This window comes from Gracilinanus agilis, chromosome 5 (genome assembly GCF_016433145.1).
Source record: "Gracilinanus agilis isolate LMUSP501 chromosome 5, AgileGrace, whole genome shotgun sequence".
Taxonomy (NCBI): domain Eukaryota; kingdom Metazoa; phylum Chordata; class Mammalia; order Didelphimorphia; family Didelphidae; genus Gracilinanus; species Gracilinanus agilis.
The window spans coordinates 235,346,322-235,363,945 of record NC_058134.1 but is presented as its reverse complement, the minus strand read 5'-3'; the positions used below and the strand labels follow the sequence as shown (position 1 = coordinate 235,363,945).

General features: G+C 42.5%; 1 protein-coding gene across 1 annotated transcript; it reads right to left on the bottom strand.

Annotated features, from left to right (window-relative positions):
• Positions 1–632: 632 nt before the first annotated feature.
• On the bottom strand, positions 633–15,227 carry HAL (histidine ammonia-lyase). Its single transcript, XM_044679161.1, has 13 exons — positions 14,855–15,227; positions 11,187–11,247; positions 11,065–11,092; positions 10,168–10,242; positions 9,993–10,065; positions 9,830–9,896; positions 9,226–9,263; positions 8,995–9,120; positions 7,457–7,596; positions 2,880–2,927; positions 1,594–1,741; positions 816–911; positions 633–700 (listed from the first exon to the last, which is right to left on the bottom strand). Exons 1-13 carry the CDS (start codon positions 15,099–15,101, stop codon positions 633–635), a joined length of 1,215 nt encoding a protein of 404 aa, XP_044535096.1. The 5' UTR covers positions 15,102–15,227.
• Between the last annotated feature and the right edge of the window lie 2,397 nt (positions 15,228–17,624).

The window sequence follows — 17,624 nt, the reverse complement described above, 5'->3', positions numbered from 1 at the left end:
CTTTCTTTCTTTCTTTCTCTCCCTTTATGGGACTCAGTTTCTTTGTCTATAAAATTAAGAAGCTGGATTAAATGGACTGTGAGTTCCCTTCAAGTCTAAATCTATGTTGTTATGACTTGAAGGCATCAAAAATCCCTTCTGGATATAAATATATGATTCCATGATTCTTGGACCTCTAAGAAATCTTGTTAGCTTCAGTCCCATATTACATCCTGCAAATTCCCTTATAACAGAAGTTATAAGGGTTTCAACTGAACCCAAGTAAAATCTTGCTAATAATTAAAGTTGGCCACAAAGAACATGTTACAGCAAAATCAGGGCAAGGATGGAGCCACTTGTTAAGTCATTTTCAGTCATGTCCAGCCCTCTGGAACTCCATTTAAGATTTCCTTAGCAAAGATACTGGAGTGGTTTGTGACTTCCCGCTCCAGCTCATTTAACAGGTGAGGAAACTGAGGCAAACAGGGTAAAGTGACTTGCCCAGGGTCACGTAGCTAGTGTCTGAGGCTAAACTCAGGATAATGAGGTCTTCCTGACTTCAATGCCAGCACTACCTAGCTGATCCACTACATGGTATTTTTCTTGCTTCCCCACCCCAAGTATTCTCTTATTCAAGCCACTAAACAATGTGTTCACTTCACCTGTGGACAGCAGCGCATTGTGTAGGCATCCTGCACTCGATCACAAAATCTGTGACTTTCTGCAAGAGGGAAAGAGGAAGTGAGACAAGGGGAAGCGGATCCTGATACGCCGATGGTCCTCTCTGACTCCAGCACCCAACCAGACAGAGACGTTTCCTCCAGAGAATCTCCCACCTGCTATTTCGGACGGGTGGTGGTCAGAGTCCAAGAGGGACCGAAACCGGAAGGCAACTTCGATTTGGCCCCGATGAGGACGCAGAGCATGGATGTCTGGAATGAAGAAGATGAAATGCCCTGAGAGCTTTGTCTTCTGGGTCAGACTCAATGGCCCTGCCATTATATCAATAGCTCAGGACAAGTAGACAGAAATCCTGGGGCGAGTCCAAGGCCTGATGCTCAATGGCCCAATGACTTGTGCCCAGGGAGTTTGATCTCTCTTAGCCTCGACTGCAAAATGGGGATAATGTAACAACACATAAAGACAATACTTCAGTCACGACAAAGTGCTGTATAAATGTGAGATGCTATTATCAATTACTATGTGTCCTTGAGAGTAACAAACTGCCATTTTTACTGTCTACTTGATAAAGTGATGATTCCTTTCATCTCTCCTGAATCCATCGAGCAGAATGATCAAAGGGTTATAGACTTCGAACGGGAAGGGACCTAGGGGTCATCTAGTCCAACCCCTTCATTTTACAGATGAGGAAACTGAGATCTAAGGAGGAAAAGTGACTTAACCGTGGTCACACAGTTTGTAAGGGCACCGTACCAGATCCCCTGAATTCAGTTTGGAGATTTGATGGGGGAAAAAAAATCTATATTTACTCAAAGGATCCCCTTGGTGATTTGAGAGGCTTTGGTTCTCAATGCTTTCTGCACCCCCCATTCCTGGATCTTCAAGTTCCTACTGGCTGACCTAACCACAAGAGAGGCAGGTACCAATACCGACCTGTATCAAAGGCTTTGGTGGTGCCCTTCAGCACCTCCAGTGTCAAAGCAGCCACAATATCAGCTTGTCTTGCGATGGCACTTGCTCTCTCAACTGCTTCACAGCCCAGGGATGTGATCATTTGGGTCCCATTGATGAGAGCCAGACCCTTGGGAGAAAGACACATAGACACAATTGTTAGAAACACTGTGATATAATGGAAAGTACATAAATTTGAAGTTGGAGGGTCTTGGGTTCAAATCCTGACTCTCTCATTTGCTGCCTATGCCCTTTGGGCAAGTTAAATAACCTTCCTGGGTCTTAGTTTTCTCATCTAAAAAATGAAGGGTCAGTTTAGTAGATTGAGAGCAGACTAAGAGCAAATCTGGCCTCAGATACTTCCCGACTATGTGCCCCTGGACAAGTCACTTAACTTCCATTGCCTAGCCCTTGTCCTTCTGTCTTAGAGCTGTTACTAGTGCAGAAAGTTACATGGTATTGTTTCTAAGATGGAAGATAAAGGTTTTAAAAAATGAGGTGATTGGACTAAATTAATTCTGTGATCTTTCCAATTCTGAGTCAAGTCTGACTTGGTTTCACTTATTTTTCTAGTAGAATTTTTACCTCGTACTCAGCATAGAACCATCAACCACAGTTAGAATGTTGTTCAGTTGTTGGCATTCGTGTTCAACTTTTCATGACCCCGTTTGGGGTTTTCTTGGGGAAAATGCTCTAAGTAGTTTGCCATTTCTTCCTCCAGCTCATTTTACAGATGAGGAAACTGAGGCAAACAAGGTTAAGTGACTTGCCTAGGGTCACACAGCTAGTGTCTGAGGCTGGATCAAAGACAGGAAGATGAGAGTGTCTGACTCCAGGTTTGACAACTTCTATCCATTGTACTGTACCTGCATTGAAACCTCAACTCGAACTCTTCCTAGTTGGGTGACCTTGGGCACTTAATTTAACTAGATCTTTAGTCTCAGTTAACTTATCTGTAAAGCAAGGGAGTTGGACTAGATTTTCTCTGAGGTTCTTCCCAACTCGAGATCAATGACTCATAAGACCTTGGTTTGATTCCTGACTCTGATCCATAATAGGCTGGTGACTATGGTCATAGCAAACTGGCATCTCTAGAGTGTGTTACGGTTTGCAAAGCACTTTACAAATATCATCTTGTTTTATCCTCACGACTACCCTGGGACGTAGGTGCTACTATCATTCCCGATTTACAAATGAGGACGACAAGGGGACTGAGGTAGGTTAGAGATTGATGATTTGACCAAAATGGCACCTTTAAGAGACATTACCTCTTTTGGCTTCAAAATGACTGGCTTCAATCCGTGGGCTTCCAGGACCTGTAGAGTGATTATGAGACACGAGAAGATTTCAGAAATAATTAATGACCCGATTCAATATCTCTGTTTATGCTGATAAAGGGATCTTTAAGGCCGGGATGTATTTGTTATGGGTTTGTGTCTCCAGCTCTAGCTTGAGCCCTTCTCCAACCTAGCCCGTCTTTGGTTTAATTTGCTTTATTTTTGTTTTAACTATTTATTTATTTGTTTGTTTGTTTGTTTGTTTGTTTATTCATTTATTTATTTGTTTGTTTGTTTGTGTGTTTGTTTATTAGCTTTATTTATTTATTATTTGTTTGTTTATTAGCTTATTTATTTGTTAACTTTATTTTTGTTTTAATTTCTCTGCCTCCAAATGATCGAAGTTCTCTGCGTTGGTGGCTGCACTGAATCTCCGCTGCTCTTCCTTGCTTTATCTACCTGTGCTTCCCACTTCTCTACCCCCAACCTTCCACTCTGGTAAAGCTCCTCACTTCACTCTCCTGTGGATCTGTCACGTTCTATAGCCTCGCTCACGATTTCCCCATCTACAGGAAATGCTGAGAGTTAGGTAGTTGGCACAATGGATAGTAGGGAGGATCTGGGTTCAAATCTGTCCTCAAAGATTTCTTAGCTCCGTGACCTGAAGCAAGTGACTTAACCCTGTTTGCCTAGCCTTTGCCCCTTCTGTCTTGGAGCTCCTACAAAGACAGATGGTAAGAGTTGAATTTTTTAAAAAAGGAAATGCTCCCTCTCCTCTCCAACTATCTGTTTCAGTGATATTTAATTTTTTTCCCAATTAAATGTAAAAAATAATTTTTAACATTCTTTTCTAACAACGTGAGTTCCATTCCTCCTCCTCCTCCCTCTCTTCCCCCTTCCCAGAGAAAGCAAACAATTTTCAGCCATCTGTCTCTCAAGGTCCTTCCTTCTCGATGGTGCCTCATCGGATCCCTCCAGCATCCTGTAACCTTCTTTTTCTCACCTATACTCTGCAATACATTTCTGTATCCTCAGCAAGGCTTCCCCTGCCTCAAGTCTCTCGTCTCACCGATCCATCCTCCGGAAAGCTGCCAAAGTGACATTCCTCAAACGGAGACCTTTCTACGTCTCTATTGTCCCCAATAGACTCCAATGGCTGCCTCTCACCTCCACCATTAAATTTAAGTCCTCGTTTGGCATTCCAAGCTCTTCATGGCATCGCCCACTTCCCAACTTCCCCGTTTTCTGACACTCTGCGCTGCCCCTTGAGCTAGCTTTGCTGGCCAATTGGTGTCCCTCAAACATGATGCTTCATCTTCCATTTTGCCGATTTGACACTTGCCATCCGCCATGTCTGGAATGCTCTCTCTCTTTGACTCTGCCTCTTAGCATTCTCGACTTCCTTCAAGAACCTTTTAGTTCTAGGTTCCCTCTGAGATCACCTTCGAATTACTCTGTCTGCATCTTACACACACATATATTATATACGTACATGTGTATATGGATATAGATAAATCTATACCTACATAATCCTTACCTTCTGTCCTAGAATTGATACTAAGAATCAGTTCCAAAACAGAAGAGTGGTTAAGGGCTAGGCAATGGAGGTTAAGTGACTTGCCCAGGGTCACACAGCTACGAAATGTCGGAGGTCAGATTTGAACTCAGGACTCCCCATCTCTAGGTCTGGGTCTCTATGCACCAAGTCACTTAGCTGTCCCTATTGTGGAACGCACATATACGTACATACATACACATGTATTACTATACGTATTTTTAACATGAAATCTCTCCTATCAGACTGGAAGCTCTATGAGAGAAGAGGATCATCTTTGTCTTTCTTTGCACCCTTAAAGCTTGGCACTGTACCAGGTATACAGCAACTGCTTAATAAATGTTTGTTGACTCCTTGCTAACTCTCCACTTCATAGCATAAAATACCAGCGCCATAACAAACATGTTTTCTGTCTTGGTACAAACATCAAAAAAATACTCCTGCAAGTTTATGCTTAAATATAAATCAGGCTAAAGAAAAGAGAGACAAAGACTCTGGAATATAAAGAAGCTGATTTGCTAAAGGGCAGATGCTATCCTGGGATGTGGAAGACCACAAGGAAACTGTCACTTAATAGCTTCCTTTTTTTTTTTTCCTAATTATTGCTTCACTTTAAATGAGCTCAGTTGTTTTTGTTATGCTGGAGGTACTGTTGACACCCTCTACTTTTCAGCACCTCGGACCAAAGGTCTCATGACCTTGCCCTAGTTATGGTTCTGCCAAGCACAATGCCTACTACTTAGCAGAGGTTCAAAGAATATCTGCTGATTGTTGAACATGGAAATGTGGATGTCCTATCAAAAGAAAATGCAGGTTAAAGATGTCCCCAGCCCTTCCCCTCAAGAAAGAAGCAGGAGTAGGAATTGCACAAGGCTACAAACTAAGTTAGGAGCTACCACAGTGCACAGAGTGCTGGGCCTGGAGTCAAGAAGACTCATTCTTCCTCATTTCAAATCCAGTCTCAGATATTTCTTAGCGGTGTGGCTGTGGACAAGTCACCTAACCCTGTTTGCTTCAGTTTCCTCATATAATGGGAGCTGCAGAAGGAAATGGCAAGTCATTTCAGGAGCTTTGCCTGGATCCCCGAATGAGGTCACAGAAAATTGGGTATGACTGAAAAACTCCTTAACAATAACAAATCAAGGTGTTTATGGGAAAGAATTAAATGAGTGTCAATGAGTTGATTCAATGATAAAACTAAAAGTCTCATCTAGAGAGCACAATAGTTATCTTTGAGCATCTGAAAACTCTTCCCTGGAAAAAGAATTGGACTCTCCCACCCCTTATCCAGAGAAGCCAGAACTGGGGGCAAGGAGAAGGGGCAGGGAGGCAGGCAGCTCCAAGTAAGAAAACTACTCTCAAACAGGTGGTTGCTCCTGATTCTGTCTATAGGGCTACCTCGTGGGTCAGTGAGTTCTCTGTGTATGTATATACATACACATATATGCATGTATGTTTTTGTTGTTCAGTCATTTCAGTCATATCTGACTCTTTGTGACCCCATTTTGAGGTTTCTTGGCAAAGATACTGGAGTGGTTTGCCATTTCTTTCTCTAGTCCGTTTGACAGATGGGGAAACCAAGGCAAATGGGATCAATTGACTTGCCCAGGATCACATAACTAGTGAATGTCTGAGACCAGATTTAAACTTGCATACATGAATCTTCCTGATTCTAAGCTCACTGTGCTATCTGGCTGCCCCAAGTCTTCAGACCAAATGTAAATAATCTCCTGTTGATTTTGTAGAGGGAATTTACATCAGGTGTGCTTGGATTAGAAGGGAGACTCTTTCCTGCTTTAAAAATATGAACTTTCCCAATTGCTCAGGGAAAACTATCCACTGTGGAAATCGCTCAAGCCCTTATTACCTCTTTTTTCTAAACTAATTCAAGAAACAATTATTAAGTACCAACCCTGTTCGAGGATGTCAGGCACTCTCTGAGTCCTTTCCTGATTGAAAATTCCAGGTTCTTGTGATTGCTCAAGGGTCCCATTCTCTATGCTGTTGACTGATTATACCCTTAGTTTCTCTGCTTTCCAAGCTAAATTTTCAGCTAACAATTTAGTAATTGTTAATAATACCTACTCAATTTAGTGATTATGAGTGTACTTTTACATTTTTCAGATTTTGAAATGTCCCTCTCCCTACTGTCTCTTCTTCCTCTTTCTTTATCCCTCCCTCCTTCCCCCCTCTCTGTCTGTCTCTCTCCCTCCCTCCCTTTGTCTCTCTGTCTCTCTCTCTTCCTCTTTCTGTCTCTTTCTCTTTCTCTCTTTTTCTGTCTGCCTCCCTCCCTTCTTCCTCCTTCCCTCCTCTCTCTCTCTTCTTCTCTCTCTATTTCTTCTTCTTTTCTTCTCCTTCTCCTCCTTCTTCTTCTTCTCCTCCTCCTGCTTCTCCTTCTTCTTCTCCTCCTCCTCCTTCTTCTCCTTCTCCTCCTCCTCCTCCTCCTTCTTCTTCCTCTTCTTCTCTCTCTATTTCTTATTCTCTCTCTATCTCTTCTTCTCTCTCCCTCCTACCACTTTTTCTCTCCTCCCTCCTCTCTCACACATACACACACATACATGCATTCACACACATATACGCTTGAGGTCAGGGCAATGTGGTTGATGCACATTGCATCTTGGTAACATCAAACATGAAGGTCTTAAGATCATAGATCAAAAGCCAGAAGGAACTTTAGAAGCCATCTCCTTCGACTTTGCCATTTTATAGATACAGAAACTGAGGCCCAAAGTGATTTGCTAAGGATCTGAGGTAGGATTAGCACTCAAGACCTCTTTACTCTTGTTTAGTGCCTGAGCCTATGCTGTCTCCCTCACATACCATTATAGCCCTACAGGAGGTTAAACTCCTGCGGGATACTCCCCTACAGATTCTAGAATAAAATGCTTTATCTCTAGAATAAAATACTTTATCTCTAGAGGCACCCTAAATTAAATCCAACCCAGTTTCAGATTGAGCTAGAAACAGATTGGCAATTATAGAGATACACGTGGGCGTCCCTGAGATTCCTTACATATTTGGCATCAGCCCAGCCACTCTTTGGAGACCACATCTTCCCTTCTCCTATAAGGCCAAGGGCAAGGTGAGAAAGTGGAGCCAGGTCTCCACTAGCTCCAACAGTTCCTTTCTCTGGAATGTAGGGCAGGCAGGATGCTAAGAGAGAACAAGAGGAAAAAATCAGGCTGCCATTACCATCCCTTTCCCCCCTCTCCACCTCACCCTATCCCAAAGCTGGCATTATTATTACAGACAGCCACTATGTTCCAGCAAAATCTGGTGTATGAAATCACAAATCTAGACCTTCAAGACACTACAGAGGAAACTTAGTTTCACTCCCTCATTTTGTAATTGAGGAAACTAAGGCTCATGGAAATTAAGTGACTAATTTAAAGTCATCCTTTTGTTTTTGCTGTCATTCAAGCATTTCCATTGTTTCTTGGCAAAGAGACTGGAGAGGGTGCTCATCTCCTTCTCCAGCTCATCTTACAGATAAGGAAACTGAGGCCCCAGAGAAATGACTTTCGGGGCCCCTGGCTCCAAATCTTGTGGATTTCCCACTACACCATTGCCTCTCTCAGAGTTCTCTCTTGGTTCTGGGATTTCATAATTCCATGATCTGTCCGAGTAGACAGAGGAACATTGACTAATGGTACAACAGGTTTGCAGAACAGAAGTGGTATGGCTGAACTCGCCCAAACTGGGCACTCTAGTAGCCTGGTCCTGTATCATTATTATGTATGAATGTCCAATGATGCTTCACATTGGAAATTCCCACCTACAGGAATCGGGCAGCATTCCAGTCATCTCCCTAACTGGCTCCATCATTTTCTGCCAGCCAGTAATTGTCTCCCTTGCCCTTAGTTTCCCATCTGCAAAATGAGGGGATTCGTCTAAACAGCCTCTAAAGCACCTTTAAGCTTTAGAAGTGGGATGCTCTGCCAATGGAGGTTAAAGTTCTAATAGTTTGAGCTTATGTTACTTAGTTCTAGTTCTTTGTAAAGTCAATAATAATAATAATATTTTTAGATGTTCAATCTTTTTTTTTCCAGTTATGTCTGACTCTCTATGACCCCATTTGGGGTTTTCTTGGCAAAGATACTGATACTGGACTGGTTTACCATTTCCTTCTTCAAATAATGATAATAGCAGCTCATATCTATTGGTCCCTTAAGGTTTGAAAGGCACTTTACATTCATTATATCATTTGATTTTCCCAACAATTCTTGTTGTTGAAGGTAGATACTACTATTTTTCCCATTTTACAGATGCGGAAACTGAGGCTGTTTCCAGGATTATAGAATTAGTAGTTGTAAGAGGTGGAATTCAAATCCAGGCCTTCCTGACTCCATATTCAATGGAAAATGAAGTTTTTAAAAAAGATATATTTTGACATAAAAAATAGAACCTCACCTCTGATAACATTCATCTGCCTTATTTCCCTTAAAAATTTTTCCTTCTTCTTCCTGTCCTTCCTGTATCATCCTATTGACTGCTATGATAACATTCTGTTTTATATTAAACTCCCAGCCAACACTGCATCCAGCCCATTACCATTAAACATTTCGATAACTTGTTTGAGAGTTTCCAGGGAAATTCCACTGTATCCTTTGGCTAGCACGTTGATCCTCAAAGCCATGAGCATCCTGCATCTCTCTGGGATCAGTGGCTTCCCAACACCTAGGAGAACATCAATAGAGCAAACATGTGTCTTCCCCAGGCAACCCCAGCCCTTCTGGCATTCAAAGAAAAACCTTCAAAAAAAAAAAAACAACCTCTCATTACCTGAAGAATGGGAACGCACTAAATTGACCTGGAGTTCCCTAGGAGAGGAGAGAGAAAAGTTCTTTTTAAACATCAGTACGGATCTCGTCATTTAATAATTTTCACCCAAATGATGGAGGTCAGCCAATAAGTATTTGTTAAAGGAACAAGTAGGTGGCTCAGTGGATAGAGCACCAGCCAGGGAGTCAAGAAGTCCTGAGCTCAAATCTGGCCTCAGACACTTCCTAGCTGTGGGACCCTGAACAAGTCACTTAACCCCATTTGCCTAGCCCTTACCCTCCTGTCTTAGAGTTGTTACTAGTACAGAAAACAAGTGTTTTGTTTTTGGTTTGTTTTCAAAACCCTCACCTTCCATCTTAGAATCAATACTGTGTATTGGCTCTGAGTCAGAAGAGTGGTAAGGGGTAGGCAATGAGGGTCAAGTGACTTGCCCAGGGTCACACAGCTAGCAATTATCTGTAGCAGGATTTGAACTCATGTTCTTCCAAATCCAAATCCAGTACTCATTCTAATCCACTACGAAACTGTTGAGGAGCAGTATGAAATGAATTCACAAAGAATCCAAGTAAATTCTTCAAAAAAAAAAAAAAAGTCTCCCACCTACCTTAGCTTACTGATGGGGATAACGGTCCGGGCAAATTTTCCAAATCCAGTAGTGATTCCATAAACAACTGAAAAGGAAACCATGGGCCAGATTAGCCATAGGCACTCATTTCATTAAAAAGGGAATAATATCTTGAAGCCCTAAAGGAGAATGGGACGGATACCAGTTTTCTCCCTCACGATACTTTCTATGACCTCTCTGGAGTCTTGGACTTTCTTCTCAGCCTCTGGAGTAAGCTAGGAAACAGTAGATAAGGAACTCGGTTGAGCTACTTTCCCAAGGTGGGACAGCAGCAATCTGGGGGGGGGGGGTGTCTCTCCCCTGCCCAGGATATTTACCTTGATTTTGTAGAGTCCTTTTCCTAAATTGACCAGGTCCTCGGTTGTCAGACTGTCTCCATCTAAGGCGATATACTACTCAAAAGAAGCAGATTTGAGTGAGGGGGAGAACTCAAGGGGTACAAATGAGACACTAGAGTCAATGGGGTGAGGTGGCAGCACCCCTTAATAGCTAGGCCAGTCACGGGCTTCGTTGGGAGGCAGTCATTTCTGGAATGAGGAGGTGATGAGCCCATTGCTTTCTGCTCTATTCGGATGCCGCCTAGAGGGCTGTTTTCAGTTTGGGAGGCTATAGTTTAAAGGGGACATTAATAAGCTGGGGAGTACGCACGAGGAGGACACACAGAATGGTCGGGGAACTTTGCCACCTAAGCAGGGAAGGTGCTGGAGCCAATTACATTTCAGCGTGAGCGTTTACACCTCAGAAATCAGCCAAGTGCAAATCAGGGCTCGATTTCTTCTTGTCTTCTTGTTTGTCGAGTTTTTATAAAGTGATGGAGAAAATGCTACTAATGCAGATTCGACTTCAAAGGTTGTTCCAAAAACATTTTGTTTCCTAAAACCTGGTAGTTAAATATTTACCAGCATCCCCCTGCATTTAAGTGCGGAGCTTAGTAAGGCTGTTTAGCCTGAAGAAGAGACAGTAGAGTAGGGAAGGGAGAACATCATAACTGTTTTCAAGAGTTCCAAAGGTTATCATGTGGAAGAGGGATTAGATTTATTCTATCTGGCCCCAAAGGGTCAGAAGCAGGAGTAGAGGGTAGATGTTGGCCAACAGGGTCTGAGGCCAGATTAGAACTCAGAAAGATGAGTCTTCCTGACTCCAAGCCCAATACTGTATCCACGAAGCCACCTGGCTGCCCCTTCCTACCAGAAAGACCATTGGTTAAATCTTACCTTGTCAGGTTCCCGGTATTTGCTGTATCTGAGAAAAGCCTGTTAAAGGAAACATCTATGCAGTGGAGAGCTGTGATCATTTCAGAGAAGGATAAGTAAGATGATGCTCAGAAAAAGGATACAGATAAACTCCTTCTGGCTGAGATGGAATGAAGTCTGGAGACATCACATCCCCTTCTATCACTGAAACGAGAAGACCGGAGAGTCTTGAAGGATGCACAGCTGGAGACGGCACTCAGAAATTTTACAGTTAGAATGAGTCAAGGCCATGGCATGGCTCATTTCTCATCGATAGTTTAATCAATAGAATGGAAACTGTTGCTCGTTTTTCCCCTCCAAAGCAAAGGCATACACTGAAATAATACAGCATGAATAATAACAAAACATCTGCCTAACAAAGGGTTTGAGCTCACACCAATAGACATAGCATAGCAACAATGGGAAGATTAGTCTAAAAGTATTAATTTAGGGAACACGTTTGGTCATGGTAATTCACACTCCCATGTTACAGGGCTCCAGTGTCTGATCAAACTACAGAACATGTACAGTGTTTTACAAACTTAACACACTATATAAATGGTAGTAATAGTTCTTGTCTATCTATCTATCTATCTCTCTTCTTTCTACCTATCTATGTCTGTCTCTCTTCTGTTTGTCTGTCATCTATCTATCTATCTATCTATCTATCTATCTATCTATCTATCTATCTATCTATCTATCTATCTATCATCTATCTATCTATCATCTATCTATCTAATTCTAGTAGTTATTATATATCTCCATGGGGTATCCTCATCCTGCTCTCCCTGAGCCCAGCCTGGCCAGGTTGTTCAGCTCACCTGCCTGGGCTGGTTCTTCTCCCTTTCACCTCCCCTCTTTTCCAGGCTTCTTACACCTTATGCCCCACCATATACTTCATGATCCAGTGACAACTGGTCTTCTTACTGTCCTTCCCACAAGACACTCCACCTCCTGACTCTGATGTTCTCCCTCCATGTCTCTGCCTCCTGACTTCCCTGGCTTTCTTCAAGTCCCAGCTAAAATCCCACTTTCTTCAGGAAGTCTTTCTTGATATCCCTCTTAATTCTAGTCATATACTTCTGTTAATTGTTTCCAATTGTCATCGGACACACCAATTATCATCAGAGACACACAGAGACAGATTCATCATCTGTCTCCATCTCTGTGTGTGTCTCTCTCTTTTCTCTCTCTGTCTCTGTCTCTCTTGTCTGTCTATCGATCTATTGTTCTATCTATCCAACCATGCACTCGTCCTTCCATCTATCCATCCATCCATTCATCTAGGTGTCTATTTATCTAATTATCTGTCCATCTATCCATCCATCCATCTATTATCTATCTATCCTCCATCCATCTACCACTCATATCCATCCATCTATCAATTCATCTATTTATCCATTTGTCTGTCTCTCTATCATCTATCTGTCTGTCTTTCCTTCTATTTGTCTATTTGTCTTTCTATCTATCAGTCTATCTATCTATCTGTCCATCTGTCTGTCTCTATCTATCTATTCATCTATTTGTCTTTCTGCCTATCTATCTATTCATTTGTCTGTCTCTGTCTATCTATCATCTATTTGTCTATCTTTCCTTTTATCTATTTGTCTTTCTTCTATCCGTCTGTCTCTATGCCTTTGTATCTGTCTGGGTCTCTATCTATCTACATATCTATCTATCTAAGGGCCCATGTATCAATGTGTCTCTGTATCTATTTGTGTCTGTGTCTATGCATGCACGTATGTATGTATGTATGTATGTATGTTTATATGTATTGATCTTGTTTGTACATTGTCTCCTCCATTAGACTGTGCCCCCAGAGAGCAGGAACCGTCTTTTGTCTCTTTTTGTATTCGAAGGGCATAACACTGTGCCTGGCACATAGTAGGTGCTTAACAAATGTTTATCGACAGACTACAGCTCAACTCTGAACTCTCAGGAACAACCCTCTTTAGACTCAGGTGCATCTTATACAAAAGCACAGACTCTAACTGATGGTCTGGATGTCTATATGAACAGAAGGAAAACCAAGGAGACGGGGAAGTCAAAGGTAGATGATAATAGTTATCAGAGGATCGTAGAGTTGGAGGGGAATTTAGAGGTCATCTCATCCAATCTCTTTATTTTAAACATGAGGAAACTGAGGCAAAGAGAGGCTAAGTAATGGACCAAAGTCATCAAAGTAGTATTTGAGGCAAGATCTGAATTCATGTCTCTTGAGTCCAGTGCCTGCATTCTTTCCACCTTATTTGTATTAACTCTCGATGAATGAAATATCCTTGCTTCTTACTCTCTGCGTGACCTTGTACAAGTCTCTCTTCATTTGTTTAGGCCTCAGTTTCTTAGGTTTAAAATGAGGGGACTAGATGGCTTCTAAGGCCCCTCCAGCTTTAAAGCTACGGTCCCTATGACAGAGATGTGAGGGACTAAAAGGACACAATGTTGTCAAATTATTAGAGATGTCAAATAGAATATATAATTATATATAAGTAAATATATCGTGTAATTATCTAGCATAGTATAATTTTATATTAGATCAATCAATCAATCAATATTTCTTAAGCACCAACTATGTGCCAGGCATGGTGTTAAACATATAAATGCAAAAACAATAAGTGATATAGATGTGTGTATGTATGTCTTTATATGTGTATATCTATATGAGACATATATATATATATATATATGCTTAATACTATGCCTGGCACATAGAAGACACCAACTGACTGAGCGCTTTTATAGATTGCTCAATGTGGTCACCCGGACGGGCATTTTTCTTTACTATAAAGGAAGGTTGAGTCTGAAGAGGGTAAGCCAAGGAGAGTATGCCCAGAAATGACCAAGAAGTACAAACAAAAGGCATCAATAACATTAAAAAATAGAAAATAGAGGGCAAAAGAAGACAGGGGTTCAAGCACACTGAATTGCGTTATTCAGTTGTTTTAGTCACACGTGATCTTCCTGATTCCATTTGGGGTTTTCTTGGCAGAGATACTGGACTGGTTTGCCATTTCCTTCTCCAGTTCATTTGACAGATGAGGAAACTGAGGTAAAAAGGGTTAAGTGAGTTGCCCAGGGTCACACAGCTAGTGTCTGAGGTTATTTATTAAAGTCAGGAAGGTAAGTCTTCCTGATTTCAGGCCCAGCACTCTGTCCACTGTGCCATCTAGTTATGAAGGACTTAAAGTAACTCCTTAAAGAAAAATAAAATAAAGTCTTCCCTTTGGCCTGCTCCTTTTTCAAGAACCACAAATTAAAATAACAACTGACCTTCAAAAGCTTCTTTTCTAAAGAAATTGTGTAGGCTTGGGCAAGTCATTTCTCCCCATTCTAAGCCTCAGTTTTCTGTAAAATGAGAATGTTCGATCAAATAATCCTATCGGCCCTTCTTTGTTCTGAGACTCATTTTCTTCATCTATAAAATGAAGAGGTTGGAAGAGATAACCAAGTTCTAAGAGCCTCAGTTTCCTCATCTGTAAAATCATGAGATGAGACCAGAGGACCTTAATGGCTCTTCTTTGCTCTGAGACTCAGTTTTTTCATCTATAAAATGAAGAGGTTGGAATAGGTAACCAAGTTCTAAGAGCCTCAGTTTCCTTATCTGTAAAATGATGAGATGAGACCAGATAACCTCTCAGATCCCTTCCAGTTCTCAGCCAACGACCCTCCAGCCAAGAAGGACAACTTTGAATGGTGTGCTGAGAGATGGCACCTCGTTTCTCCATTTGTGGTCTACTTCTGCTTGACCCAGAGTCCGGCTGACTCCACTTACCAACTTCCACAAATTCATTGTCCTCCAAGGCAACTTCCAGCAGGTCATCGTGGTCCAGTAGACCCAACCCTTTGCATCTCCGCACATAGAACTTCACGTCATCCACTGAGGCGAAGCCTCCGTTGTCCGGCTTGTTCTTCATGTACCTCCTCACGGCCTCTCTGCCCAGCCACATGACCGTGAGGCCGCCGTCCTGACACGGTACGGCCAGCCATTCCCCTCGGACGTGGACCGTATATCTGGGCATCTTCTCTCTCCTGGAGGCGCGTTTCCTGGGATGACACCTCTGTGGCCCAGAGAGGACTGAGACCCAAAGCCGGCGTGCGCTCCTCCGAAGGCTGCGGCCCAGAAGTCAGCCCAGGGAGAAGGAGGAAGGCCAGTCAGAGGTGTTTTCCTCTGGCGATATTGCCTGTTCGTGCTAATTAAGCCTCTGTTTGGAAAGAGCTCCATCCACTCCGGAACTGGCTCAGGAGACACACCTCCTTATTATCTAGCCTGGGAGCGAAAGCACCAATGGACCCAATGTTATCTTCACCCTAGAAATGTTTTAACCCAGGATTGACTATTATGATCGGGGCAGGGTAATATTTGAAAGGAAGGAATTGATTTTTTTAAAAAATAAGTCCTCTCTCGCTTTGCCCTTTGGTCTATACATGGCAACCAAATGCCTGCCTAAGCTAAGTGAGAGAGGGGACCTGGGGCTTTTGGTGTAATTCAGGGAACCAGCTACCTTGGAAAAAAACATATTAAAAATGTTTTATTAAGAATATATTAGGATGGGGGAAGCTGGGTAGCTCAGTGGATTGAGAGCCAGGCCTAGAGACGGGAGGTCCTAGGTTCAAACCCGGCCTCAGACACTTCCCAGCTGTGTGACCCTGGGTAAGTCACTTGACCCCCATTGCCTACCCTTACCACTCTTCTACCTATAAGTCAATACACAGAAGTTAAGGGTTTAAAATAAAAAAAAACAGTTAAAAAAAAAAGAATATATTAGGGCAGCTGGTGTTATAATTATTGGAGGTCTCTTGATCTATTTGAGATGGTAAATTGATGTACAGAGAGGATAAGATGACCTTCTCCCTTATAACAGTTGCCCAGGCAGGATCCTTCAGGTCTAAGAGGTAGATCCTTTCGGGACCCACCTGGGGTTAATTGATATATTGATTTGGGCTCTTTAGCTAGAATAACGCCTCCTGTTCTGACTGCGATTTCTCCCTTCCCAAAACAAGCTTTGACACTGCTTTAGGAAGGTACTTTAAACTTTATATTAAACAAGAAGGATAATAGGGTAGGAGACCCTATTCTAATGGTTACTAATGAAATCTCAACAGCTGCCAAATGAAGAATCAATGTAGCTTCCCTCTGGTTCAGCCTGGCCAGGACTAAACCAGAGTAGGTAAACTGCTGGGAAATCTTTGACTTCTTCTTCAATAGATCTTCAGCCTTACAGTTGAGTGATGTCCACCCTTTCCACCCTCTTCTTCGTCTCCTGCCCACTTCCCGGATCCCTCCCGGGCTCTGGGAAACCTAGATATCTAGATGATGAAACTCCTAATATCTAGGGGCAGTAGACACCGAGGTGGTGGTCAGGTACAGGTTGGCACCGTATCTCAAGTACAGGAAGAGTTTGCAGAGAGAAGTTTGCACCTCTCACTCCAAGACCAGGATCCACCGATCTCCAGCCTCAGCACAGGTCAAAGACCCAGAACTTCTGCATAGGGTTCTCAACTGCCCTCCTCCTGCCTTTCGCATGACTCCCTGGGAACATTCCATCCAACTGACTTATTTGTCAATCAAAGGTGAACTTCAAGCTCCCAGAGATTCAATATAACACTGGGTAGCTCAGTGGATTGAGAGTCAGGCTTAGAGACGGGAGGTCCTAGGTTCAAATCTAGCCTCAGACACTTCCCAGCTGTGTGACCCTGGGCAAGTCACTTGACCCCCATTGCCCACCCTTACCACTCTTCTGCCTAGGAGCCAATATACAGAAGTTAAGGGTTTAAAAAAAAAAAAAAAGAATATATTGGAGGAAGCTGGGCAGCTCAGTGGATTGAGAGCCCAGGCTAGAGATGGGAGGTCCTGGGGTTCAAATCTAGCCTCAGACGCTTATCAATGGTATGGCCCTGGGCAAGTCATTTAACCCTATTTGCCTCAGTTTCCTCATCCATAAATGAGCTGGAGAAGGAAATGGCAAACCACTCTAACACCTATCCAAAACAAAGGGTTGCAAATAAACAACCAGACTTTTGGGATGGAGCCAATTTGGAAATTTGACTGGACCTATTTGTTACAAGGTGAAGGAAGAGAAGGGAATTTAAAAAAAGGTTTGTTCATGGAAAAAATCATTTTTAATTCATTAAATTTTGATTGATTTTAATTTAATGTTCATGGACCATGGTAGACAGATTACCAGCAGAGAGTAGGAGATTCTCTGCATACTCTAGCCCTTAGAGCAGTGATTCCCAAAGTGGGTGCCACTGCCCCCTGGTGGGTGCTGCAGGGATCCAGGGAGGCGGTGATGGCCACAGGTGCATTTATCTTTCCTATTAATTGCTATTAAAATTTTAAAAAATTAATTTCCAGGGGGGCTAAGTAATATTTTTTCTGGAAAGGGACAGTGGGCCAAAAAATTTGGGAACCACTGCTTTAGAGAGTCCCTTGGAGGTACTGAGTAACTGAGTCTTCCAGAATCACATAGTAATTCTGTGTTCAAAGCTTGGTCTCAGGTTGTCCTGCCTCTGAGGGACGTTGTCTGCTCACTCTAAGCACT